The sequence below is a fragment of the Canis aureus genome, chromosome 25 (assembly GCF_053574225.1).
Source record: "Canis aureus isolate CA01 chromosome 25, VMU_Caureus_v.1.0, whole genome shotgun sequence".
Classification (NCBI taxonomy): Eukaryota; Metazoa; Chordata; class Mammalia; order Carnivora; family Canidae; genus Canis; species Canis aureus.
Window position 1 is genome coordinate 6,246,565 of NC_135635.1, and position 27,857 is coordinate 6,274,421.

The 27,857-nt window shown below is 40.6% G+C and overlaps 2 protein-coding genes across 7 annotated transcripts in view; one reads left to right on the forward strand and one right to left on the reverse strand.

Annotated features, from left to right (window-relative positions):
* Nucleotides 1–11,458, reverse strand: part of C25H12orf54 (chromosome 25 C12orf54 homolog) — a 32,987-nt gene extending 21,529 nt beyond the window's left edge. Inside the window, exons 1-2 of one of the 3 annotated variants that reach the window (XM_077870276.1) lie at nucleotides 11,328–11,458; nucleotides 10,564–10,673 (exon numbers count right to left, since the gene is read on the reverse strand). In XM_077870276.1, coding sequence (XP_077726402.1) covers nucleotides 10,564–10,616 — 53 coding nt within the window. In that variant the 5' untranslated portion in view covers nucleotides 10,617–10,673; nucleotides 11,328–11,458. Of the gene's footprint in view, nucleotides 1–10,563; nucleotides 10,674–11,069 lie in introns of all 3 variants that reach the window. The other 2 variants (XM_077870277.1, XM_077870275.1) reach the window with 2 other exon arrangements.
* LOC144296902 (olfactory receptor 8S1-like) overlaps nucleotides 1–27,857 on the forward strand; it is a 170,688-nt gene that overhangs the window by 27,150 nt on the left and 115,681 nt on the right. For 2 of the 4 annotated variants that reach the window (XM_077870267.1, XM_077870273.1), the window contains exon 1: nucleotides 1,571–2,276. The exons of the other annotated variants lie outside the window; for them this stretch is intronic. The gene's annotated coding sequence lies outside the window, so the exon portion shown is untranslated. Of the gene's footprint in view, nucleotides 1–1,570; nucleotides 2,277–27,857 lie in introns of those variants that run through there. 4 annotated transcript variants of the gene reach the window in all.

Here is a 27,857-nt window from a genome sequence, read left to right on the forward strand (position 1 = left end):
GTCAAAGACAGAATTTGGAAAGCATCAAGAAAAAGTGAATTGCTATGTACAAGGCTACACCCAAAAGATTATCAGCTGACTTCTCAGCAGACACTTTGTGGGCCGGGAAGGAATAAGATGAAGTAGCCAAAGTATTACGAGAAAAAACCCTGCTAACCAAGAATACTTCACCTGGCAAAACTATCCAGAAATGAATGAGAGGCAAAGACTTTCCCAGACAAACAAAAGCTAAGCAAGTTTATCACCACCAGACTTGGTGTGCAATAAGTGCTAAAGGAAGTTCTTCAAGTTGAAATGAAAAGATGGTGAACAGCAGAACGAAAACATCAAATGTAAATCTCCATAGAGAAGATAAGTATATAGTCTAATTCAGAATACTCCAGTGCTATTATGGTGGTGCTTTAATCATTTTTAATGCTAGCATAAAATTTAAAACCCAAGAGTACTAAGAGTAACTGTAGCTACAATAATTTGTTAATGGATACACATTACAAAAAGATGTAAATACCAGGGCACCTGGCTGGCTGTTAGTAGAGCATATGACTCTTGGTCTTGGGCATCACAATCCCTGATTTCAAGCTATATTACAAAAGTATAGTTATCAAACATTATGGTATTGGCATATAAACAGATACACAAACCACAAGAGAGAGAAATTAACACACACACACACACACACATATATGTAGTTAATTAATGTTTGACTAGGGAGCCAAGGATACAAAATGGGAAAAATATGGTCTTTTCAAAAAAACTTGAGGAAGCAGGATTTCCACATGAATAAAAATGAAATTGAGCCCTTATTTTACAGAATGTACAAAAATCAAGCCAGCATTGATTAAAGACTTAAGACAAACTGTAAAGCTCCTAGAAGAAAACAAATGGAAAAACTCAACATTATTTTTGGCAGTAGTTTTTTGGATATGACACCAAGAGCCCAGGCAACAAAAAGAAAAATAAACAAGTGGGAGTATATCAAACTAATAACTTTCTACACAACAAGGAAATCAACAAAATGAAAAGGCAGCCTCTAGAATGAGGGCCTAATATCCAAAACCTCTGATAAGGGGCTAATATCCAAAATATGTAAGAAACTCCTACAACTCAGTATCAAAAAAGCAAATAACCCAATTGTAAAATGGGCAAAGGATCTGAATAGACATTATTTCAAAGAAGACATACAAATAGCCAACAGGTACATGAAAAGTGCTCAACTTCACTAGTCATCAGGGAAATGCAAATCAAAACCACAGTGAACTGGAGGGTATTATGCTGAGTGAAGTAAGTCAGTCGGAGAAGGACAAACATTATATGTTCTCATTCATTTGGGGAATATAAATAATAGTGAAAGGGAATATAAGGGAAGGGAGAAGAAATGTGTGGGAAATAGCAGAAAGGGAGACAGAACGTAAAGACTGCTAACTCTGGGAAACGAACTAGGGGTGGTAGAAGGGGAGGAGGGCGGGGGTGGGAGTGAATGGGTGACGGGCACTGGGGGTTATTCTGTATGTTAGTAAATTGAACACCAATAAAAAATAAATAAAAAAAAATAAAATAAAAATCACACCCATACTTGAAAAAAAATAAAAAATAAATAAAAAATAAAAAAAATAAAAACAATAAAAATGCTGTAAAAGGAAAAAAAAACCACAATGAAAATGAAAATGATCATACGAGTTAGAATGATTATCAAAAAGACAAATAAGTGTTGGCAAGGTTGTGGAGAAAAGGGAACACTTGAGCGCTTTTGGTGGAATGTAAATTGGTGCAGCCATGATGGAAAACAGTATGGAGGTTCCTCAAAAAATTAGAAATAGAACCACCATATAAGCTAGCAATTCTGCTTCTTAATATTTACCCAAAGAAAATGAAAACACTAATTAAAAAGATATATGGACCTCCATGTTCATTGTAGCATTATTTAAAGTAGTCAAGATATGAAAACAACCTAAGTATCCATCAATGGGTGAATGGATAATGAAAATGTGATCTATATTGACATGGATATCTATATATAGATCTATACAATGGAGTATTAGTCATAAAAAAGGAAATCTTGTATTTGTGACATGGATGGAACTTGACATTATGATACATGAAATAAGTAAAAAAAAAAAAGATACAATATGATCTTATCTGTGAAATATCCCTCCCCCACAAAAAACCCCCAAACTGAACTCATAGATACAGAGAACAGATTGGTGATTGCCAGAGTGGGGGAAGATGGTGGGTGAAATGGATGAAGAGGTCAAAAGGTACAAATTTTCAGTTATAAAGTAAGTCATGGGGCTGTGTGTACATCATAATGACTACTTAATGATACTGAATTGCATATTTGAAAGCTGCTGAGTAGATCTTAAAAGTTCTCTTTACAAAGAAAAACATTTTGTAACTATGTATGGGGACATATGTTAATTAGATATATTGTGGCAGTTATTTCACAATATATAAAATAACAAATCATTTTGTCCTACACCTGAAACCAATAAAATGTTATGTTGGTTATAACTCAATTTCAAAAAAGGTATCAAGTGTTGGTGAAGATGTAGATAAAAGGGAACCTTGGTACACTGTTGGTGGGAATGTAAATTGGTACAGACATTATGGTTAACAGTGTTAGAAAAAATTTTTTAGTGGAATTACCATGTAAGCCAGCAGTCCCACTATTGTGTATATGTGTGTGTGTGTGTGTGTGTGTGTATATATATATATGGAATATATATATACATATATGTGTAATATATATATGGAATATATGTATATATATAGATATATATATACACACACACACACACATATACACAATGGAACTGAAATTATTTTTCTTTAATAGATACCTGCACTCCTATGTTCATTGCAGCATTATTTATAATAGCTAAGATATGGAAACAACCTATTGTCCATGACGGATGAGTGGTTAAAGAAAATGTGGCATATTCATACAATTGAATACTAAAAACAAGGAATAGGGGATCCCTGGGTGGCTCCACAATTTATCGCCTGCCTTTGGCCCAGGGCGCGATCCTGGAGTCCCGGGATCAAGTCCTGCGTCAGGCTCCCAGCACGGAGCCTGCTTCTCCCTCTGCCTGTGTGTCTCTGCCTCTCTCTCTCTCTCTCTCTTTCTCTCTCTCTCTCTATGTCTATGAATAAATAATAAATAAAATCTTTAAAAAAAAAAACAAGGAAATCCTGTCATTTATGACAACACAGATGGACCTGGAGGACATTATACTAAGTGAAATAAGCCAGACAGAGAAAGGCAAGTATTATGTTATCTATATTATATGTGGAATCTAAAATCTAGAGATCTAATGTATAGCCTGCTGACTATAAATAATACTGTATTGTATACTTGAAATTTGCTGAGAGGGTAGTTTGGAGTTGTATTATATGAAGGCCTTTGTAACTATAAAGTTCGTTTTAAATATTATTATTTCTGTTTTTCAGTGTCTTGCTCACTCCCACTGCCAGAACATCTATTGTCAGCTGAGAAGTCAGGTCTCTCATGTTTATGTGCTTTCTCATATAGAACTCTTAGAGACTCCAATATCTACTCATTATTTTCTCCTTATACTCCTGCAGCTGTCTGCAAGAGACATCATATCCTTAGAACAGGTTTCCATCTTCCTACAAGTTTCAGGCTTCTCAGTTTCTCACTGGCTCTCCGAGTTGAGATCCAGTTTACTATTCTGAGCACTTTAATTAAAGATAGCTTGAAGATACATTGACTCTCTTCCTGAATTCCTGCAAACTCTTTATCTCAAAACATCTGCATGCCTCAAAAACCCAAGCCAAGTCCTAATTCTTTGCTGAAGCTTTTGGCCCATAAGCTCACAGTAAGCCTCCTTTCTTTCATTTTTTTTTTTTTTTTTTTTTGGTGTTCAATTTACTAACATACAGAATAACACCCAGTGCCCGTCACCCATTCACTCCCACCCCCCGCCCTCCTCCCCTTCTACCACCCCTAGTTCGTTTCTCAGAGTTAGCAGTCTTTATGTTCTGTCTCCCTTTCTGATATTTCCCACACATTTCTTCTCCCTTCCCTTATTTTCCCTTTCACTATTATTTATATTCCCCAAATGAATGAGAACATATAATGTTTGTCCTCCGACTGACTTACTTCACTCAGCATAATACCCTCCAGTTCCATCCACGTTGAAGCAAATGGTGGGTATTTGTCATTTCTAATAGCTGAGTAATATTCCATTGTATACATAAACCACATCTTCTTTATCCATTCATCTTTCGTTGGACACCGAGGCTCCTTCCACAGTTTGGCTATCGTGGCCATTGCTGCTAGAAACATCGGGGTGCAGGTGTCCCGGCGTTTCATTGCATTTGTATCTTTGGGGTAAATCCCCAACAGTGCAATTGCTGGGTCGTAGGGCAGGTATATTTTTAACTGTTTGAGGAACCTCCACACAGTTTTCCAGAGTGGCTGCACCAGTTCACATTCCCACCAACAGTGTAAGAGGGTTCCCTTTTCTCCACATCCTCTCCAACATTTGTTGTTTCCTGCCTTGTTAATTTTTCCCATTCTCACTGGTGTGAGGTGGTATCTCATTGTGGTTTTGATTTGTATTTCCCTGATGGCAAGTGATGGAGAGCATTTTCTCATGTGCATGTTGGCCATGTCTATGTCTTCTTCTGTGAGATTTCTGTTCATGTCTTTTGCCCATTTCATGATTGGATTGTTTGTTTCCTTGGTGTTGAGTTTAATAAGTTCTTTATAGATCTTGGAAACTAGCCCTTTATCTGATATGTCATTTGCAAATATCTTCTCCCATTCTGTAGGTTGTCTTTGAGTTTTGTTGACTGTATCCTTTGCTGTGCAAAAGCTTCTTATCTTGATGAAGTCCCAATAGTTCATTTTTGCTTTTGTTTCTTTTGCCTTCGTGGATGTATCTTGCAAGAAGTTACTATGGCCGAGTTCAAAAAGGGTGTTGCCTGTGTTCTTCTCTAGGATTTTGATGGAATCTTGTCTCACATTTAGATCTTTCATCCATTTTGAGTTTATCTTTGTGTATGGTGAAAGAGAGTGGTCTAGTTTCATTCTTCTGCATGTGGATGTCCAATTTTCCCAGCACCATTTATTGAAGAGACTGTCTTTCTTCCAATGGATAGTCTTTCCTCCTTTATCGAATATTAGTTGCCCATAAAGTTCAGGGTCCACTTCTGGATTCTCTATTCTGTTCCACTGATCTATGTGTCTGTTTTTGTGCCAGTACCACACTGTCTTGATGACCACAGCTTTGTAGTACAACCTGAAATCTGGCATTGTGATGCCCCCAGATATGGTTTTCTTTTTTAAAATTCCCCTGGCTATTCGGGGTCTTTTCTGATTCCACACAAATCTTAAAATAATTTGTTCTAACTCTCTGAAGAAAGTCCATGGTATTTTGATAGGGATTGCATTAAACGTGTATATTGCCCTGGGTAACATTGACATTTTCACAATATTAATTCTGCCAATCCATGAGCATGGAATATTTTTCCATCTCTTTGTGTCTTCCTCAATTTCTTTCAGAAGTGTTCTATAGTTTTGAGGGTATAGATCCTTTACATCTTTGGTGAGGTTTATTCCAAGGTATCTTATGCTTTTGGGTGCAATTGTAAATGGGATTGACTCCTTAATTTCTCTTTCTTCAGTCTCATTGTTAGTGTATAGAAATGCCACTGACTTCTGGGCATTGATTTTGTATCCTGCCACGCTACCGAATTGCTGTATGAGTTCTAGCAATCTTGGGGTGGAGACTTTTGGGTTTTCTATGTAGAGTATCATGTCATCGGCGAAGAGGGAGAGTTTGACTTCTTCTTTGCCAATTTGAATGCCTTTAATGTCTTTTTGTTGTCTGATTGCTGAGGCTAGGACTTCCAGTACTATGTTGAATAGCAGTGGTGAGAGTGGACATCCCTGTCTTGTTCCTGATCTTAGGGGAAAGGCTCCCAGTGCTTCCCCATTGAGAATGATATTTGCTGTGGGCTTTTCATAGATGGCTTTTAAGATGTCGAGGAATGTTCCCTCTATCCCTACACTCTGAAGAGTTTTGATCAGGAATGGATGCTGTATTTTGTCAAATGCTTTCTCTGCATCCAATGAGAGGATCATATGGTTCTTGGTTTTTCTCTTGCTGATATGATGAATCACATTGATTGTTTTACGGGTGTTGAACCAGCCTTGTGTCCCAGGGATAAATCCTACTTGGTCATGGTGAATAATTTTCTTAATGTACTGTTGGATCCTATTGGCCAGTATCTTGTTGAGAATTTTTGCATCCATGTTCATCAGGGATATTGGTCTGTAATTCTCCTTTTTGGTGGGGTCTTTGTCTGGCTTTGGAATTAAGGTGATGCTGGCTTCATAGAACGAATTTGGAAGTACTCCATCTCTTTCTATCTTTCCAAACAGCTTTAGGAGAATAGGTATGATTTCTTCTTTAAACGTTTGATAAAATTCTCCTGGGAAGCCATCTGGCCCTGGACTCTTGTGTCTTGGGAGGTTTTTGATGACTGCTTCAATTTCCTCCCTGGTTATTGGCCTGTTCAGGTTTTCTATTTCTTCCTGTTCCAGTTTTGGTAGTTTGTGGCTTTCCAGGAATGCGTCCATTTCTTCTAGATTGCCTAATTTATTGGCGTATAGCTGTTCATAATAGGTTTTTAAAATCGTTTGTATTTCCTTGGTGTTGGTAGTGATCTCTCCTTTCTCATTCATGATTTTATTAATTTGAGTCTTCTCTCTCTTCTTTTTAATAAGGCTGGCTAATGGTTTATCTATCTTATTAATTCTTTCAAAGAACCAACTCCTGGTTCTGTTGATCTGTTCCACAGTTCTTCTGGTCTCGATTTCGTTGAGTTCTGCTCGAATCTTTATTAGCTCCCTTCTTCTCTTGGGTGTAGGATCTATTTGCTGTTTTTTCTCTAGCTCCTTTATGTGTAAGGTTAGCTTTTGTATTTGAGTTCTTTCCAGTTTTTGAATGGATGCTTGTATTGCGATGTATTTCCCCCTTAGGACTGCTTTTGCTGCATCCCAAAGATTTTGAACGGTTGTATCTTCATTCTCATTAGTTTCCATGAATCTTTTTAATTCTTCCTTAATTTCCTGGTTGACCCTTTTATCTTTTAGCAGGATGGTCCTTAACCTCCACGTGTTTGAGGTCCTTCCAAACTTCTTGTTGTGATTTAGTTCTAATTTCAAGGCATTATGGTCCGAGAATATGCAGGGGACAATCCCAATCTTTTGGTATCGGTTCAGACCCGATTTGTGACCCAATATGTGGTCTATTCTGGAGAAAGTTCCATGTGCGCTTGAGAAGAATGTGTATTCAGTTGAGTTTGGATGTAAAGTTCTGTAGATATCTGTGAAATCCATCTGGTCCAGTGTATCATTTAAAGCTCTCGTTTCTTTGGAGATGTTTTGCTTAGAAGACCTATCGAGTATAGAAAGAGCTAGATTGAAGTCACCAAGTATAAGTGTATTATTATCTAAGTATTTCTTCACTTTGGTTAATAATTGATTTATATATTTGGCAGCTCCCACATTTGGAGCATATATATTGAGGATTGTTAAGTCCTCTTGTTGAATAGATCCTTTAAGTATGATATAGTGTCCCTCTTCATCTCTCACTACAGTCTTTGGGGTAAATTTTAGTTTATCTGATATAAGGATGGCTACCCCTGCTTTCTTTTGAGGACCATTCGAATGGTAAATGGTTCTCCAACCTTTTATTTTCAGGCTGTAGGTGTCCTTCTGTCTAAAATGAGTCTCTTGTAGACAGCAAATAGATGGGTCCTGCTTTTTTATCCAGTCTGAAACCCTGCGCCTTTTGATGGGGTCATTAAGCCCGTTCACATTCAGAGTTACTATTGAGAGATATGAGTTTAGTGTCATCATGATATCTATTCAGTCTTTGTTTTTGTGGACTGTTCCACTGAACTTCTTCTTAAAGGGGAATTTTAAGAGGCCCCCTTAAAATTTCTTGCAGAGCTGGTTTGGAGGTCACATATTCTTTTAGTTGCTGCCTGTCTTGGAAGCTCTTTATCTCTCCTTCCATTTTGAATGAGAGCCTTGCTGGATAAAGTATTCTTGGTTGCATGTTCTTTTCATTTAGGACCCTGAATATATCCTGCCAGCCCTTTCTGGCCTGCCAGGTCTCTGTGGAGAGGTCTGCTGTTACCCTAATACTCCTCCCCATAAAAGTCAGGGATTTCTTGTCTCTTGCTGCTTTAAGGATCTTCTCCTTATCTTTGGAATTTGCAAGCTTCACAATTAAATGTCGAGGTGTTGAACGGTTTTTATTGATTTTAGGGGGGGATCTCTCTATTTCCTGGATCTGAATGCCTGTTTCCCTTCCCAGATTAGGAAAGTTTTCAGCTAGAATTTGTTCAAATACATATTCTGGCCCTCTGTCCCTTTCGGCGCCCTCGGGAACCCCAATTAAACGTAGGTTTTTCTTCCTCAGGCTGTCGTTTATTTCCCTTAATCTATCTTCATGGTCTTTTAATTGTTTGTCTCTTTTTTCCTCAGTTTCCCTCTTTGCTGTCAACTTGTCTTGTATGTCACTCACTCGTTCTTCCACCTCGTTAACCCTCGTCGTTAGGACTTCTAGTTTGGATTGCATCTCATTCAACTGGTTTTTAATTTCTGCCTGATTAGCTCTAAATTCTGCAGTCATGAAGTCTTGAGTCCTTTATACTTTTTTCTAGAGCCACCAGTAGCTGTATAATAGTGCTTCTGAATTGGCTTTCTGACATTGAATTGTAATCCAGATTTTGTAACTCTGTGGGAGAGAGGACTGTTTCTGATTCTTTCTTTTGAGGTGAGGTTTTCCTTCTAGTCATTTTGCTCAGTGCAGAGTGGCCAAAAGCAAGTTGTATTGGGAAAAAGAGGAAAAGAGAGGAGAGAAAGAAGGAAAGAAAAGAGAAAGAGAAAAAAAAAGGGAAGAAAAAGAAAAAAAAACGAAAAAAAAAAAAAAAGAAGAAAAAGAGAAAGAAAAAGAAAGGAGAAAAAAAGGGGGTGGGGGAAGGAAACAAATCAAAAAGCAAAACAAAACAAAAACAAACAAAAAAAGAACCACCGGGGAGTATCTTCTGATTCTGTGTTCTTTAAGTCCCTTGGCTTCTCCTGGAAGTTGTCAGTCTAGCTGGTGTTCTGGGGGAGGGGCCTGTTGTGCTGATTTTCAGGTGTTAGCACTTGGGGGAGCTGCTCTGCCCCTCTGCCTGGTGCAGGGCTCGGTGGGGGTTGTTTACCCCGTGAGGCCGCAGGAGGAACAGCCCCAGTGGCGGGGCAGCTCTGGAAACCTGGAGTCAGCTCCGGCAGGAACTCCGTCTGCAGGGCCTGGAGGCTCCGGGGCGGGGCCGCTGATGTGCTCAGCTGGGGCAGGAGCGTCCTCGCTGTCCTGGGCCCTCCCGGCCTCTGCCTGTCCCGGGGGAGGCGGGATCCTGGGCTGTGTCCCGGCGCCCTGTGCTCCGGAGCCTGCGCTGGTGGATTCGCGCTCCCGGGCCGCGCAGCCCCCTCCGCGGAGCCGCCGCCCGAGCCCCTCCGAGCTGCTCCTGGAACCGCGCAGCCCCCTCCGCACGGAGCCTCTTCTTCTGCCCGAGCCCCTCCGAGCTGCTCCCGGGGCCCCGCAGCCCCCTCCGCGGAGCCGCCGCCCGAGCCCCTTCAGCTGCTCCGGGTCCCGCCGTGCGCTGCAGCCCTTAGGGAGCTCGGCGCACTCTCCTGGGCGTGGAGTTGCTGTTACTGTCCCCGGGAGCCCGAGGGCCTCCTCGCCCTCCTGGTCCTGCTCCAACTCCCCACGAGCCCCTTTCCGCCCGGGAAGGTCGGTGCAGCTCCTGCTCCTCCGGGACGGGGCTCTCCTGTCCTGGGGACACTCGCCCCGGCCTCAGCCCGGCTCCTCGCGGGGCCCCTCCGCCTTGGAGGCCTTTGTTCCTTTATTTCTTTTTCCCCGTCTTCCTACCTTGGTAGAAGCGCGAACTCTTCTCACTGTAGCATTCCAGCTGGTCTCTCTTTAAATCTCAGGCCGAATTCATAGATTTTCAGGATAATTTGAAGGTTTTCTAGGTAGTTTGGTGGAGACAGGTGATTTGGAGACCCTACTCCTCCGCCATCTTGCTCCTCCCCCCGCCTCCTTTCTTTCAACTTTATGGATAACATTGCCGGGTCTCATACTCAGTCTCATGGGGCAGATTCCGGCCCTCCTCTCTACCCTAGTCCAAGGGACACATGGTTTTGGATGGATGGCCTTAATTTATTTATAGATGATATAAGGACTTCTAGCAAAAGTTTACACTGGGATAAATAAATGTCCCTAGGTTATATACCTAAATGACTCTTAGAGGTATTTCAGATTGATGCCCACCCTCTAAATTGGAATGACAAAGATCTACTAATGTTCCTTCCATTGAGGAGGTGGCAAAGAGAGAGGACACATGAAAGTCCCCATCTTTCTCTGTCAGATAATAGGTGCAGCCAGAAGGGGGTTGGGAGACGGGTGACAATGCCAGTTTGTGTCCCATACAGCATATCTAATCTAAAAACTTTTGAAGATCATCATTAGCTCCATTTACCTATTCTGCCCAGATGTCCTTTGCTCTTGATCTTGGAAGATATGCTGTGCCATTTGTCCTTGAACAGAAACCAGAAACTCTGGAGCTGAAGATGGAGATCTCTCTAGGCCCTGGGAAGGCACAAATGATAGAGGGGAGAGACAGGTGTATAGTGAGAAGAGGAGCACTTAGCTACTAGAGAACTGTCAGGGCAGAGGTCTCCGTAATTCCTGAAGCATCTGTGTTTTGAATGGGTCAGTGGGTATATGTGTGCACATATATGTAAAGAAAGATAAGGGTGAGAGTAAGAAAGTGTAACCCCAGGTAAGCCTCTCCCCTTTTTTTTCAGTAAGAACATAAATTCCAGTGAGCAAGTAGGTGAAAACAACCTGACTAAAAAATAAAGCTGGCTGAGATTGGGGCTAAGTTGCTGGCTAGAGACTCCTTGAGGTGAAGGTGGGCTCTAAGGCAAGGATAGGAAGTAGTGCATAATGAATTTAAGATAGGAAAATTCCCTCTCCCCCTACCTCACAGAATCTTCATGGTTAACTAAGGGTAGCTCTACAGGCTGGAAGTCTATCAGCTCTAGCCTTCAAGTGCTTTTGTAGAGGAGGGGAACCTTATAGTTGATGGTGTCAAAAAGACATGAAGCTGAGATGCTAAAGCTGTGACCTAGACAAGAGTTAAACCCTCCTCTGAAAAGTTGCCTCCTAGTTTCCCCCCTCCCATTCTTCTCCACTTCTAAACTCAAGTCAGAACTAGGCCAGTTATGCTCAGAAAGTTACCCAGCTGGGCTTCCCAAGTTGTACTTCACCCCACCCCTTTCCTCCTAGAATTTTTTCTATTTGAGCCCCATCTCACAACACCCTCATCTCATCTATTCCTTATCCATCTTGCCCTTTTCAACTCTCTGTGACTTCAGCTGTGACATCACAGATCTGACAGTTGGTTCTCCCCTCCTCATCTCAGCCCAGGCTCCATTCAATCCAAATGATAATGGTAAAATAATGGGATAATATTATGAAATTTGAGTTTTAATTTCTAAGATTTTTTTCTTGCTTCATTGCCTTCCACTCATTGTATTAAACATCCAGTGCTTTTGAGAGACAGTAGGAATGATCTTCAAAAAATCCACCTTTAACTTTGAATTTCAAAAGAGGGTCCAAAAAATTTGGCTTTCAATTTCTTAAAAATTAAAAAAAAATCTAGTATACTTAACATACACTGATTTATATTAGTTTCAGGTGTACAGTATAGTGATTCAACAATTCTGTATATTATTCAGTGCTTGATAAGCAAGAGAAAAGATAAGTGAAGAAGATTAAGTACTCTTAATCTTCACTTATTTCATCCTTCCCTCTGCCATTTCCCCTCAGGCAACTACTAGTTGTTCTCTGTGTTTAAGGTTTCACTCATACATGAAATATAAGAAATAGTGAAAGGGATTATAAGGGAAAGGAGGAGAGCTGAGTGGAAAAAATTAAAGAGGGAGATAAACCATGAGAGACTCCTAACTCTGGGAAGCAAACAAAGGGTTGTAGAAGAGGAGGTAAATGGGGAGATGGGGTAACTGGGTGATGGACACTGAGGAAGGCACTTGATGGGATAAACACTGGGTGTTATACTATATGTTGGCAAATTGAATTTAAATTTAAAAATTCTGGGGGGAGGAGCAAGATGGCGGAAGAGTAGGGTCTCCAAATCACCTGTCTCCACCAAATTACCTAGAAAACCTTCCAATCATCCTGAAAATCTATGAATTCGGCCTGAGAATTAAAGAGAGACCAGCTGGAATGCAACAGTGAGAAGAGTTCGCGCTTCTATCAAGGTAGGAAGACGGGGAAAAAGAAGTAAAGAAACAAAGGCCTCCAAGGGGGAGGGGCCCCGCGAGGAGCCGGGCTGAGGCCGGGGCGAGTTTCCCCAGGACAGGAGAGCCCCATCCCGGAGACGCAGGAGCTGCACCGACCTTCCCGGGCGGAAAGGGGCTCGTGGGGAGTGGGAGCAGGAACCAGGAGGGCGAGGATGCCCTCGGGCTCCCGGGGACAGTAACAGCAACTCCACGCCCAGGAGAGTGCGCCGAGCTCCCTAAGGGCTGCAGCGCGCACGGAAGGACCGGCGGGACCCGGAGCAGCTCGGAGGGGCTCGGGCGGCAGCTCCGCGGAGGGGGCTGCACGGCCCCGGGAGCAGCTCGGAGGGGCTCGGGCAGAGGAAGAGGCTCCGTGCGGAGGGGGCTGCGCGGTTCCAGGAGCAGCTCGGGGGCGCTCGGGCGGCGGCTCTGCGGAGGGGGTTGCGCGGCCCGGGAGCGCGAATCCAACAGTGCAGGCTCCGGAGCACAGGGCGCCGGGACACAGCCCAGGATCCGGCCTCCCCCGGGACAGGCAGAGGCCGGGAGGGCCCACGACAGCAAGGACGCTCCTGCCCCGAGCTGAGCAGATCAGCGGCCCCGCCCCGGAGCCTCCAGGCCCTGCAGACGGAGTTCCTGCCGGAGCTGAATCCAGGTTTCCCGAGCTGCCCCGCCACTGGGGCTGTTCCTCCTGCGGCCTCACGGGGTAAACAACCCCCACTGAGCCCTGCACCAGGCAGAGGGGCAGAGCAGCTCCCCCAAGTGCTAACACCTGAAAATCAGCACAGCAGGCCCCTCCCCCAGAACACCAGCTAGACGGACAACTTCCAGGAGAAGCCAAGGGACTTAAAGTACACAGAATCAGAAGATACTCCCCGGTGGTTCTTCTTTTTTTTTTTTTTTTTTGTTGTTGTTGTTGTTGTTGTTGTTGTTTGGTTTTGTTTTGTTTTGTTTTGCTTTTTGATTTGTTTCCTTCCCCCACCCCTTTTTTTTCTCCTTTCTTTTTCTTTCTCTTTTTCTTCTCTTTTTTTCTTTTCGTTTTTTTTTCTTCCCTTTTTTTCCTCTTTCTCTTTTCTTTCCTTCTTTCTCTCCTCTCTTTTTCTCCTTTTCCCAATACAACTTGCTTTTGGCCACTCTGCACTGAGCAAAATGACTAGAAGGAACACCTCACATCAAAAGAAAGAATCAGAAACAGTCCTCTCTCCCACAGAGTTACAAAATCTGGATTACAATTCAATGTCAGAAAGCCAATTCAGAAGCACTACTATACAGCTACTGGTAGCTCTAGAAAAAAGTATAAAGGACTCAAGAGACTTCATGACTGCAGAATTTAGAGCTAATCAGGCAGAAATTAAAAATCAATTGAATGAGATGCAATCCAAACTAGAAGTCCTAACGACGAGGGTTAACGAGGTGGAAGAACGAGTGAGTGACATACAAGACAAGTTGATGGCAAAGAGGGAAACTGAGGAAAAAAGACACAAACAATTAAAAGACCATGAGGATAGATTAAGGGAAATAAACGACAGCCTGAGAAAGAAAAACCTACGTTTAATTGGGGTTCCCGAGGGCGCCGAAAGGGACAGAGGGCCAGAATATGTATTTGAACAAATTCTAGCCGAAAACTTTCCTAATCTGGGAAGGGAAACAGGCATTCAGATCCAGGAAATAGAGAGATCCCCCCCTAAAATCAATAAAAACCGTTCAACACCTCGACATTTAATAGTGAAGCTTGCAAATTCCAAAGATAAAGAGATGATCCTTAAAGCAGCAAGAGACAAGAAATCCCTGACTTTTATGGGGAGGAGTATTAGGGTAACAGCAGACCTCTCCACAGAGACCTGGCAGACCAGAAAGGGCTGGCAGGATATATTCAGGGTCCTAAATGAGAAGAACATGCAACCAAGAATACTTTATCCAGCAAGGCTCTCATTCAAAATGGAAGGAGAGATAAAGAGCTTCCAAGACAGGCAGCAACTAAAAGAATATGTGACCTCCAAACCAGCTCTGCAAGAAATTTTAAGGGGGCCTCTTAAAATTCCCCTTTAAGAAGAAGTTCAGTGGAACAGTTCACAAAAACAAGGACTGAATAGATAACATGATGACACTAAACTCATATCTCTCAATAGTAACTCTGAATGTGAACGGGCTTAGAGACGCCATCAAAAGGCGCAGGGTTTCAGACTGGATAAAAAAGCAGGACCCATCTATTTACTGTCTACAAGAGACTCATTTTAGACAGAAGGACACCTACAATCTGAAAATAAAAGGTTGGAGAACCATTTACCATTCGAATGGTCCTCAAAAGAAAGCAGGGGTAGCCATCCTTATATCAGATAAACTAAAATTTACCCCAAAGACTGTAGTGAGAGATGAAGAGGGACACTATATCATACTTAAAGGATCTATTCAACAAGAGGACTTAACAATCCTCAATATATATGCCCCGAATGTGGGAGCTGCCAAATATATAAATCAATTATTAACCAAAGTGAAGAAATACTTAGATAATAATACACTTATACTTGGTGACTTCAATCTAGCTCTTTCTATACTCGATAGGTCTTCTAAGCACAACATCTACAAAGAAATGAGAGCTTTAAATGATACACTGGACCAGATGGATTTCACAGATATCTACAGAACTTTACATCCAAAGTCAACTGAATACACATTCTTCTCAAGCGCACATGGAACTTTCTCCAGAATAGACCACATATTGGGTCACAAATCGGGTCTGAACCGATACCAAAAGATTGGGATTGTCCCCTGCATATTCTCAGACCATAATGCCTTGAAATTAGAACTAAATCACAACAAGAAGTTTGGAAGGACCTCAAACACGTGGAGGTTAAGGACCATCCTGCTAAAAGATAAAAGGGTCAACCAGGAAATTAAGGAAGAATTAAAAAGATTCATGGAAACTAATGAGAATGAAGATACAACCGTTCAAAATCTTTGGGATGCAGCAAAAGCAGTCCTAAGGGGGAAATACATCGCAATACAAGCATCCATTCAAAAACTGGAAAGAACTCAAATACAAAAGCTAACCTTACACATAAAGGAGCTAGAGAAAAAACAGCAAATAGATCCTACACCCAAGAGAAGAAGGGAGTTAATAAAGATTCGAGCAGAACTCAACGAAATCGAGACCAGAAGAACTGTGGAACAGATCAACAAAACCAGGAGTTGGTTCTTTGAAAGAATTAACAAGATAGATAAACCATTAGCCAGCCTTATTAAAAAGAAGAGAGAGAAGACTCAAATTAATAAAATCATGAATGAGAAAGGAGAGATCACTACCAACACCAAGGAAATACAAACGATTTTAAAAACCTATTATGAACAGCTATACGCCAATAAATTAGGCAATCTAGAAGAAATGGACGCATTCCTGGAAAGCCACAAACTACCAAAACTGGAACAGGAAGAAATAGAAAACCTGAACAGGCCAATAACCAGGGAGGAAATTGAAGCAGTCATCAAAAACCTCCCAAGACACAAAAGTCCAGGGCCAGATGGCTTCCCAGGGGAATTCTATCAAACATTTAAAGAAGAAATCATACCTATTCTCCTAAAGCTGTTTGGAAAGATAGAAAGAGATGGAGTACTTCCAAATTCGTTCTATGAGGCCAGCATCACCTTAATTCCAAAACCAGACAAAGACCCCACCAAAAAGGAGAATTACAGACCAATATCCCTGATGAACATGGATGCAAAAATTCTCAACAAGATACTGGCCAATAGGATCCAACAGTACATTAAAAAAATTATTCACCATGACCAAGTAGGATTTATCCCTGGGACGCAAGGCTGGTTCAACACCCGTAAAACAATCAATGTGATTCATCATATCAGCAAGAGAAAAACCAAGAACCATATGATCCTCTCATTAGATGCCGAGAAAGCATTTGACAAAATACAGCATCCATTCCTGATCAAAACTCTTCAGAGTGTAGGGATAGAGGGAACAATCCTCGACATCTTAAAAGCCATCTATGAAAAGCCCACAGCAAATATCATTCTCAATGGGGAAGCACTGGGAGCCTTTCCCCTAAGATCAGGAACAAGACAGGGATGTCCACTCTCACCACTGCTGTTCAACATAGTACTGGAAGTTCTAGCCTCAGCAATCAGACAACAAAAAGACATTAAAGGCATTCAAATTGGCAAAGAAGAAGTCAAACTCTCCCTCTTCGCCGATGACATGATACTCTACATAGAAAACCCAAAGTCTCCACCCCAAGATTGCTAGAACTCATACAGCAATTCGGTAGCGTGGCAGGATACAAAATCAATGCCCAGAAGTCAGTGGCATTTCTATACACTAACAATGAGCCTGAAGAAAGAGAAATTAAGGAGTCAATCCCATTTACAATTGCAACCAAAAGCATAAGATACCTAGGAATAAACCTAACCAAGGAGGTAAAGGATCTATACCCTCAAAACTATAGAACACTTCTGAAAGAAATTGAGGAAGACACAAAGAGATGGAAAAATATTCCATGCTCATGGATTGGCAGAATTAATATTGTGAAAATGTCAATGTTACCCAGGGCAATATACACGTTTAATGCAATCCCTATCAAAATACCATGGACTTTCTTCAGAGAGTTAGAACAAATTATTTTAAGATTTGTGTGGAATCAGAAAAGACCCCGAATAGCCAGGGGAATTTTAAAAAAGAAAACCATATCTGGGGGCATCACAATGCCAGATTTCAGGTTGTACTACAAAGCTGTGGTCATCAAGACAGTGTGGTACTGGCACAAAAACAGACACATAGATCAGTGGAACAGAATAGAGAATCCAGAAGTGGACCCTGAACTTTATGGGCAATTAATATTCGATAAAGGAGGAAAGACTATCCATTGGAAGAAAGACAGTCTCTTCAATAAATGGTGCTGGGAAAATTGGGCATCCACATGCAGAAGAATGAAACTAGACCACTCTCTTGCACCATACACAAAGATAAACTCAAAATGGATGAAAGATCTAAATGTGAGACAAGATTCCATCAAAATCCTAGAGAAGAACACAGGCAACACCCTTTTTGAACTCGGCCATAGTAACTTCTTGCAAGATACATCCACGAAGGCAAAAGAAACAAAAGCAAAAATGAACTATTGGGACTTCATCAAGATAAGAAGCTTTTGCACAGCAAAGGATACAGTCAACAAAACTCAAAGACAACCTACAGAATGGGAGAGGATATTTGCAAATGACATATCAGATAAAGGGCTAGTTTCCAAGATCTATAAAGAACTTCTTAAACTCAACACCAAAGAAACAAACAATCCAATCATGAAATGGGCAATCATGAACAGAAATCTCACAGAGGAAGACATATACATGGCCAACATGCACATGAGAAAATGCTCTGCATCACTTGCCATCCGGGAAATACAAATCAAAACCACAATGAGATACCACCTCACACCAGTGAGAATGGGGAAAATTAACAAGGCAGGAAACAACAAATGTTGGAGAGGATGTGGAGAAAAGGGAACCCTCATACACTGTTGGTGGGAATGTGAACTGGTGCAGCCACTCTGGAAAACTGTCAGGAGGTTCCTCAAACAGTTAAAAATATACCTGCCCTACGACCCAGCAATTGCACTGTTGGGGATTTACCCCAAAGATACAGATGCAGTGAAACGCCGGGACACCTGCACCCCGATGTTTATAGCAGCAATGGCCACGATAGCCAAACTGTGGAAGGAACCTCGGTGTCCAACGAAAGATGAATGGATAAAGAAGATGTGGTTTATGTATACAATGGAATATTACTCAGCTATTAGAAATGACAAATACCCACCATTTGCTTCAACGTGGATGGAACTGGAGGGTATTATGCTGAGTGAAGTAAGTCAGTCGGAGAAGGACAAACATTATATGTTCTCATTCATTTGGGGAATATAAATAATAGTGAAAGGGAATATAAGGGAAGGGGGAAGAAATGTGTGGGAAATATCAGAAAGGGAGACAGAACGTAAAGACTGCTAACTCTGGGAAACGAACTAGGGGTGTTGGAAGGGGAGGAGGGCGGGGGGTGGGAGTGAATGGGTGACGGGCACTGGGGGTTATTCTGTATGTTAGTAAATTGAACACCAATAAAAAAAATAAAATAAATAAATAAAAAGAAAAAAAAATAAATTTAAAAATTCTAAATAAAACGTGGGGTTTTTTTGGTCTCTTTTTTCTTTGTTCATTTGTTTTATTTCCTAAATTATACATATGAGTGAAATCATATGGTGGTTGTCTTTCTCTGACTTATTTTGCATAGCATAATACCCTTTGGTTCCATCCACATGGTTGCAAATGGCAAGATTTCATTCTTCTTTATGATTAATATTCCATTGTATATATGTATCCACACCACCTCTTCTTTTATCAATTTATATATCATTGGACATTTTTAATAATAAATTTATTTTTATTGGTGTTCAATTTGCCAACATACAGAATAACACCCAGTGCTCATCCTGTCAAGTGCCCCCCTCAGTGCCCATCACCCATTCACCCCTACCCCCCGCCCTCCTCCCGTTCCACCCCCCCCCAGTTCTTTCCCAGAGTTAGGAGAATTATATTTGCTGTGGGTTTTTCGTAGATGGCTTTTAAGATGTCGAGGATTGTTCCCTCTATCCCTACACTCTGAAGAGTTTTGATCAGGAATGGATGCTGTATTTTGTCAAATGCTTTCTCTGCATCTAATGAGAGGATCATATGGTTCTTGGTTTTTCTCTTGCTGATATGATGAATCACATTGATTGCTTTACGAGTGTTGAACCAGCCTTGTGTCCCAGGGATAAATCCTACTTGGTCATGGTGAATAATTTTCTTAATGTATTGTTGGATCCTATTAGCCAGTATCTTGTTGAGAATTTTTGCATCCATGTTCATCAGGGATATTGGTCTGTAATTCTCCTTTTTAGTGGGGTCTTTGTCTGGTTTTGGAATTAAGGTGATGCTGGCCTCATAGAACGAATTTGGAAGTACTCCATCTCTTTCTATCTTTCCAAACAGCTTTAGTAGAATAGGTATGGTTTCTTCTTTCAACGTTTGATAGAATTCCCCTGGGAAGCCATCTGGCCCTGGACTTTTGTGTCTTGGGAGGTTTTTGATGACTGCTTCAATTTCCTCCCTGGTTATTGGCCTGTTCAGGTTTTCTATTTCTTCCTGTTCCAGTTTTGGTAGTTTGTGGCTTTCCAGGAATGCGTCCATTTCTTCTAGATTGCCTAATTTATTGGCGTATAGCTGTTCATAATATGTTTTTAGAATCGTTTGTTTTCCTTGGTGTTGGTAGTGATCTCTCCTTTCTCATTCATGATTTTATTAATTTGAGCCTTCTCTCTCTTCTTTTTAATAAGGCTGGCTAATGGTTTTAATGGTTTATCTGTCTTATTAATTCTTTCAAAGAACCAACTCCTGGTTCTGTTGATCTGTTCCACAGTTCTTCTGGTCTCGATTTCGTTGAGTTCTGCTCGAATCTTTATTAACTCTCTTCTTCTGCTGGGTGTAGGATCTCTTTGCTGTTTTTTCTCTAGCTCCTTTAGGTGTAAGGTTAACTTTTGTATTTGAGTTCTTTCCAGTTTTTTGAGGGATGCTTGTATTGCGATGTATTTCCCCCTGAGGACTGCTTTTGCTGCATCCCAAAGATTTTGAACAGTTGTGTCTTCATTTTCATTAGTTTCCATGAATCTTTTTAATTCTTCCTTAATTTCCTGGTTGACCCTTTCATCTTTTAGCAGGATGGTGGTCCTTAACCTCCACGTGTTTGAAGTCCTTCCAAACTTCTTGTTGTGACTTGGTTCTAATTTCAAGGCATTATGGTCTGAGAATATGCAGGGGACAATCCCAATCTTTTGGTATCGGTTCAGACCCGATTTGTGACCCAGTATGTGGTCTATTCTGGAAAAAGTTCCATGTGCACTTGAGAAGAATGTGTATTCAGTTGAGTTTGGATGTAAAGTTCTGTAGATATCTGTGAAATCCATCTGGTCCAGTGTACCATTTAAAGCTCTCGTTTCTTTGGATATGTTGTGTTTAGAAGACCTATCGAGTGTAGAAAGCGCTAGATTGAAGTCACCAAGTATAAGTGTATTATTATCTAAGTATGTCTTAACTTTGGTTATTAATTGATTGATATATTTGGCAGCTCCCACATTCGGGGCATATATATTGAGGATTGTTAAGTCCTCATGTTGGATAGATCCTTAAGTATGATATAGTGTCCCTCTTCATCTCTCACTACAGTCTTCGGGGTAAATTTTAGTTTATCTGATATAAGGATGGCTACCCCTGCTTTCTTTTGAGGACCATTCGAATGGTAAATGGTTCTCCAACCTTTTATTTTCAGGCTGTAGGTGTCCTTCTGTCTAAAATGAGTCTCTTGTAGACAGCAAATAGATGGGTCCTGCTTTTTTATCCAGTCTGAAACCCTGTGCCTTTTGATTGGGGTCATTAAGCCCGTTCACATTCAGAGTTACTATTGAGAGATATGAGTTTAGTGTCATCATGATATCTATTCAGTCCTTGTTTTTGTGGATTGTTCTATTGGACTTCTTCTTAAAGGGGAATTTTAAGAGTCCCCCTTAAAATTTCTTGCAGACCTGGTTTGGAGGTCACATATTCTTTCAGCTCCTGCCTGTCTTGGAAACTCTTTCTCTCTCCTTCCATTTTGAATGAGAGCCTTGCTGGATAAAGTATTCTTGGTTGCATGTTCTTCTCATTTAGGACCCTGAATATATCCTGCCAGCCCTTTCTGGCCTGCCAGGTCTCTGTGGAGAGGTCTGCTGTTACCCTAATACTCCTCCCCATAAAAGTCAGGGATTTCTTGTCTCTTGCTGCTTTAAGGATCTTCTCTTTATCTTTGGAATTTGCAAGCTTCACTATTAAATGTCGAGGTGTTTATTGATTTTAGGGGGGGATCTCTCTATTTCCTGGATCTGAATGCCTGTTTCCCTTCCCAGATTAGGAAAGTTTTCAGCTGTGATTTGTTCAAATACATATTCTGGCCCTCTGGCCCTTTCAGCGCCCTTGGGAACCCCAATTAATCGTAGGTTTTTCTTCCTCAGGCTGTCGTTTATTTCCCTTAATCTATCTTCATGGTCTTTTAATTGTTTGTGTCTTTTTTCCTCAGTTTCCCTCTTTGCCATCAACTTGTCTTGTATGTCACTCACTCGTTCTTCCACCTCGTTAACCCTCGTCATTAGGACTTGTAGTTTGGATTGCATCTCATTCAATTGATTTTTAATTTCTGCTTGATTAGATCTAAATTCTGCAGTCATGAAGTCTCTTGAGTCCTTATGCTTTTTTCTAGAGCTACCAGTAGCTGTATAATAGTGCTTCTGAATTGGCTTTCTGACATTGAATTGTAATCCAGATTTTGTAACTCTGTGGGAGAGAGGATTGTTTCTTTCTTTTGAGGTGAGGTTTTCCTTCTAGTCATTTTGCTCAGTGCAGAGTGGCCAAAAACAGGTTGTATTGGGAAAAGGAGAAAAAGAGAGGAGAGAAAGAAGGAAAGAAAAGAGAAAAAGAAAAAAGGAAAAAAAGAAGAAAAAGAGAAAGAAAAGGTGGGGGAAGCAAACAAATCAAAAAGAAAAAAAAAACACGGGAGCGGGGGATTATCTTCATTTAGGTTGCCTGAATATCTTGGCTATTATAAATAATGCTGCAATAAGTATTTGAGTGCATGTGTCATTTAAATTAGTGTTTTCCTTTTGAAGTCATGTGTACTGCTGGTAGGAGTGCAAACTGGTGGTACAGCCACTGTGGAAAACAGTATGGAGGTTACTAAAAAAATTAAAAATAGAATTATCATATGATCCCTTAGTTCTACCATTGGCTTTCGATTTCAGGAATTAGGTCTTTGAGAGAAATGGTTTTGTTTTGAATTCCAAAAGTCTTTGACTTGGAAGATCAGCAAATATTGGTGAATGATCCTGCCTCAACAGCCTTAGTGGGGATGGAAATGATTTTACTGCAGAAAAAAAAGACAAGTGTCAAAAAGAAAAGCAGGAAGTAAATATTAGAGATTTAGCGGTAGGTGTATAACTCTGAAAGGGGCCTGCTGGTTTTTGGTGATGGCACATATAAAATCTCCCAATATGTTTTAAAACTGTAACAACAGAGGCAACCAAAGACCTACTTCCTTCCTATAATTGAAACCCTAGAAGAAGCAGCCTCAGAGAAGATGCTTTGCCAATGTAGGGAGGTTATGGAAATCGTGGTATGGTGTATTTAAGCAGATATGACCTAAGATGGTAACTTCCAGTTCCCCACAACCTGTCCAGGTGATTGTGGGAGAGATCAAAATTATCTGTATGATTCCTCATACAGAAATGTAGAGCAAAGAGGGAAAGTTCTGATCTCTGAAGAGGATTCACAGCATATTCACCTGTGGCAAAAGAACATGATAGGTGCGTAGATAAGGGTATGGACATTTGCTTCACCTGTCTTCAGCAGGGTTTAAGGGAAGACATACTACCCATCTCTGGTTTTGAAGGGAGATTTTAGAGTTCTGGGTGCTGCCAGTGAGTCTACTATGGTCCCTTCCTGAACCCTACCTTCTGTTATGAACTCCTTAGATCAGTCACCATAGGAGGCTCTGTTTAGAGCTTCCCCAGGGCCAGTCCCATCATGACCTACCTCCCTATTTGCTTTAGTTCAACAAAAAGTCTAAACTCTTCCCTCCCCATCATCCCTAATCACATTTTTATCCCCCCACACACACACTTTTTTTTTTTGAGAGAGAGAGAGCACATTGGAGTCGGGGGAGAGAGCAGAGGGAGAGAGAAAATCTCAAGCAGGCTCTGCATCCAGCCTAGAGACAACACAGGGCTTCAGCCCTGGGATCATGACCTGAGCTGAAATTAAGAGTCAGGCACTTAACTGACTGAGCCATCCAGATGCCCATTTTCATCCTTTTATGGCCAGATACATCCCATAATCCAACTTTAGTCCTGCCTCTCTCTAACCACCCTAATCTTTCCCTATCCAAAATTAACTTCTTGATTCTACCCATCTTGAAAGTCTCTTCTTCTCCATCACATTAAATGGTGGCACCAGGTATCCACTTGCCTAGGTCAGAAACCTTGGAAACAATAAGTCTCTCTTTTTCTTAAAAAATCCTACTGGCTATACCTATATTTTTTTAAAAGATTTTTATTTATTTATTCATGAGAGAGAGAGAGAGAGAGAGAGAGAGAGGCAGAGACTCCGGCAGAGGGAGAAGCAGGCTCCATGCAGGAAGCCCGATGTGGGACTCGATCCAGGGACTCCAGGATCATGCCCTGAGCTGAAGGCAGCCACCAAACCGCTGAGCCACCCAGGGATCCCTGGCTACACCTTTAAAGTGTACCTCGAATCTGATCATTTTTCATTCAGGCAAGTCCATATCATTTATCTCCTGGACTGTTGCCAAAACCTCCTAATTGTTCCATTCTCATCTTCATGCAGTACCCAAAGTGATCATTGAAAAATGCATATGGATTACATCACTTTCCTGTACCCTGTGTTCCCTTTGCTTCGTGCTTAGAACAAAGTACATAGTCTTTCCACGTCCAAGTGTATCCCTCAGACATTGTTCTCTATCCAGCTCCATCCTGATCATTCTGTTCTAGTTGCACCGTCTTTCTTGCCTTTTCCGAAGTGTGCCAAACATGCTTTTGTCCCAGGGTACTCTTCTAAACATTATTTGGCAACCTCAGCCACTTCCTGACTTCGTTCAAATAACATTTCCTAAGAGAAGTCTTTCTGTGTCACCTAAACCAGGGGCTGCCATCACTCTTACTAGCCCTTTATTTTGATTTATGTTTCTTTTCATCACCACTGGCCATTTTAATATAAATACCTGTTAGTTTTGTTTGTCTGTTTCATCTTACAGAATGTAAACTCCATGAGAGCTTTTGTCTTTATTCACTATACATTGTATTTACAGTGCCAAGAATTATGTCTGGAATATATAAGGAACTCAAATGTACATTGAATGAATAAGCCCATCAACAGTACAGATAATTCCCCCAAAGGCGTGGGTGGGAAGCCATTGTATTATTAGGCCAGGACAGTGATGAGGATATAAAAGACTTCTGGTAGAGCAGAGGCACACTGCCATGATATCACTCCCCTGCTGCAAAAAAGTCCCTTAGAGGGAGAAGGAGAGAAAAATCTGTTGTCACACTAAGACTAAATTCATATGACAGTTTTTAAAATTTTATTGAGAACGTGTTTGGTAAGTTTGAGCATTTGTATACACCCATAAAATCATACATCAATGACACAAGATAACATATCCGTGACTCAAAATGTTTTCTTGTGAATTTTTGTAAATTTTTATCTTGTTTTTCTCTGCCTATGTCACCTCCATCCTCAAGCAACCACATATACTTTCAGTTATTATGGTATACATTTTCTAGAATTTCACATAAATGATATATACTTTTTTACATGAACTCTTGCTCAGAATCTTATTTTGAAATTAATTTATGTTATTGTGTATTTCAACAGTTCCTTCTTAGTTGTAACAAGGGAATCCTGCCATTTGTGACAACATGCATGATCCTTGAGGGCATTATGCCACATGAAGTAAGTTAGACAGAAAAAGACATATATTGTATGATTTCACTTACATGTGGAATATAAAAAAAGCCAAACTCATAGAAACAGTAAAATGGTGGTTGCCGGGGGTGGGGTGGTGGTGGTGGTGGTGGTGGTGGGAGGGGAGATGTTAGTCAGCGGGTGCAAAATTCAAGTTAGAAGATGAATTAAGTTCTGGGGATCTAGTGTACAGCATAGTGGCTATAGTTAACAATACTGTATTGTATACTTGAAAATCGCTAAGAGTAGGTTTTAAATGTTAACTATGTGAGATATATATACACAAAAAGTTAACTATGTGAGATAAAGGTATGTTAACCTTATTGTGGTCTTCATCATTTCATAATATATATGTCTATCAAATCATCATGTCATACACCGTCAGCTTACACGATGTTTTCATTCAATGTTCTCAATGCTGGAAAAAAATTGTTCATTTTTATTGCTGAGTAGTATTCCATCACGTGGTATATTAGTTTCTTAGGACTGCCCTAACAACTTACCACAAACTTTTAAAAAGATTTTATTTATTTATTCATAAGAGACACACAGAGAGAGGCAGAGACATAGACAGAGGGAGAAGCAGGCTCCCTGTAGGGAACCTGATGCGGGACTTAATCGCAGGACCCTGGGATCACAACCTGGGATGATGGCAGATGCTCAACTGCTGAGCCACCAAGGTGTGCCAAATTACCACAGACTTAATGGCTTAAAACAACAGAATGTATTCTCTCACAGTTCTGGAGCCCAGAAGCCTGAAATCAGATCCGCCCTGGGGGCTCTAAAGGAGAATCAGTTTCATGCCTCTCTCAGCTTTTGGTGGCTTCCAGCAGTCCTTGGAGTTCCTGGGCTTATAGATGTATTACTTCAGTCTGCCTCCATCTTCACATCACTTTTCTCCTCTGATGTGTCTGTCTCTCCCTTTCTTTTCTCTTACAAGAATACTCATCATTAGATTCAGGGCCCACCCCAATCTAGGATGATCTCATCCCAGGATCCTTAACCTAATTAATTACATCTGCAAAGACCATTTTCTTAACACATTTACGGGTTCTGAGTGGACATATCTTTTGGAGGGCCACCATACAATCCACTAATACGGATATACTACAGTTTGTCTATACAGTTTACTGGTTGGTGAACATTTGAGTTATTTTCAGTTTGGTTTTATTAATTTCCCTTTGTTTTCTGTTTACATGATGTCCACTATAATCTTTATTATTTCTTTCTCCTACTTACTTTCGATTTTATTTGCTCTTTTTTTACCTAGCTTCTTAAGCTGGAAGCTGATATCATTAATTTTAGGCCTTTTTCTTTTTTTTTTCAAAAAAGATTTTATTTATTTATTCACGACAGACACAGAGAGTGAGAGGCAGAGACATAGGCAGAGGAGGCCCTCCACAAGGAGCCTGATGTGGGACTCAATACCAGACCCTAGGATCATGCCCTGAGCCAAAGGCAGACACTCAACCGCTGAGCCACCCAGGTGTCCCTTTATTCTTATATAGACATTTAAAGCTTTATATTTCCTTTTAATTACTGATTTAATTGTATCCCACAAATTTTGAAATATTATTTCCATTTTCATGTAGTTCAAAAAACTTTCTAATTTCTCTTTTCTTTTTTGACTTTTGTCAAAATGTGTGTTAGTTTATCAGGTCTTTACAAATTTTGGAGCTGTTTCAGATATCTTTTTTTATTATTTATTTAGATACACACACATAAATATGTATATATATATATTTTGTTGAAGTTTGATTTGCCAACATAAAGTATAATACCCAGTGCTCATCCTGTCAAGTGCCCTTCTTAGTGCTTGTCACCCAATCACTCCATCCCCCCTGCCCGCCTTCCCTTCCACTACCCCTTGTTTGTTTCCCAGAGTTAGGAGTCTCTCATGGTTTGTTACCCTCTCTAATTTTTCCCACTCATTTTCCTTCCTTTCTCTTATAATCCCTTTCACTATTTCTTATATTCCCTGTGTGAGTGAAACCATATAATGATTGTCCTTCTCCAACTGACTTACTTCACTCAGCATAATACCCTCCAGTTCCATCCACGTCGAAGCAAATGGTAGGTATTCATTCTTTCTAATGACTGAGTAATATTCCATTGTCAGACTATCTTTTTTTTGTCAGATTATCTTTTTGTCATTGATTTCTAATTTAATTCCATTATAGTCAGAAAATGCTTTTTCTTTTTTGAAGATTTTATTTATTTATTCATGAGAGACACACAGAGAGAAAGACATAGGCTGAGGGAGAAGCAGGCTTCCCAGAGGGAGCCTGATGCAGTACTTGATCTCAGTACCCCAGAACCACGACCTGAGCTGAAGGCAGATGCTCAGCTGCTGAGCCACCCAGGTGCCCCAGAAAAATGCTTTTATGACTTAAACTTTTTGTTATATTTTTGTTTTTTTCCAGTTTTATTGAAATATAATAGAAATACAATACTGTATGAGTTTAAGGTTTACAGCATAAGGTTTACAATGATTTACATATATTGTGAAATGATTACCACTATGAGGTTAGTATCTATCACCTTATATATATATATAAAAAAAGAGAAAGCAAAAAAAAAGGAAAAATAATTTTTCCTTGGGATGAGAACTCCTAGGATTTACTTTAAAAAATATTTTCATATATATTTTACAGCAGAGTTAACTATAGTAATCATGCTGTATATCACATCCATAGTATTTATTTATCTTGTAACTGAATGTTTGTACCTTTTACCACCTTTTTCCCCTTCCCTTTTCCTCTCCCACCTTCCCATCTCTGGTAAACACAGATCTTTCATATGAGTTTGTTTTAGATTGCACATATCTTACATTATTTGTCTTTGACTTATTTTACTTAACATGATGCCCTCACAG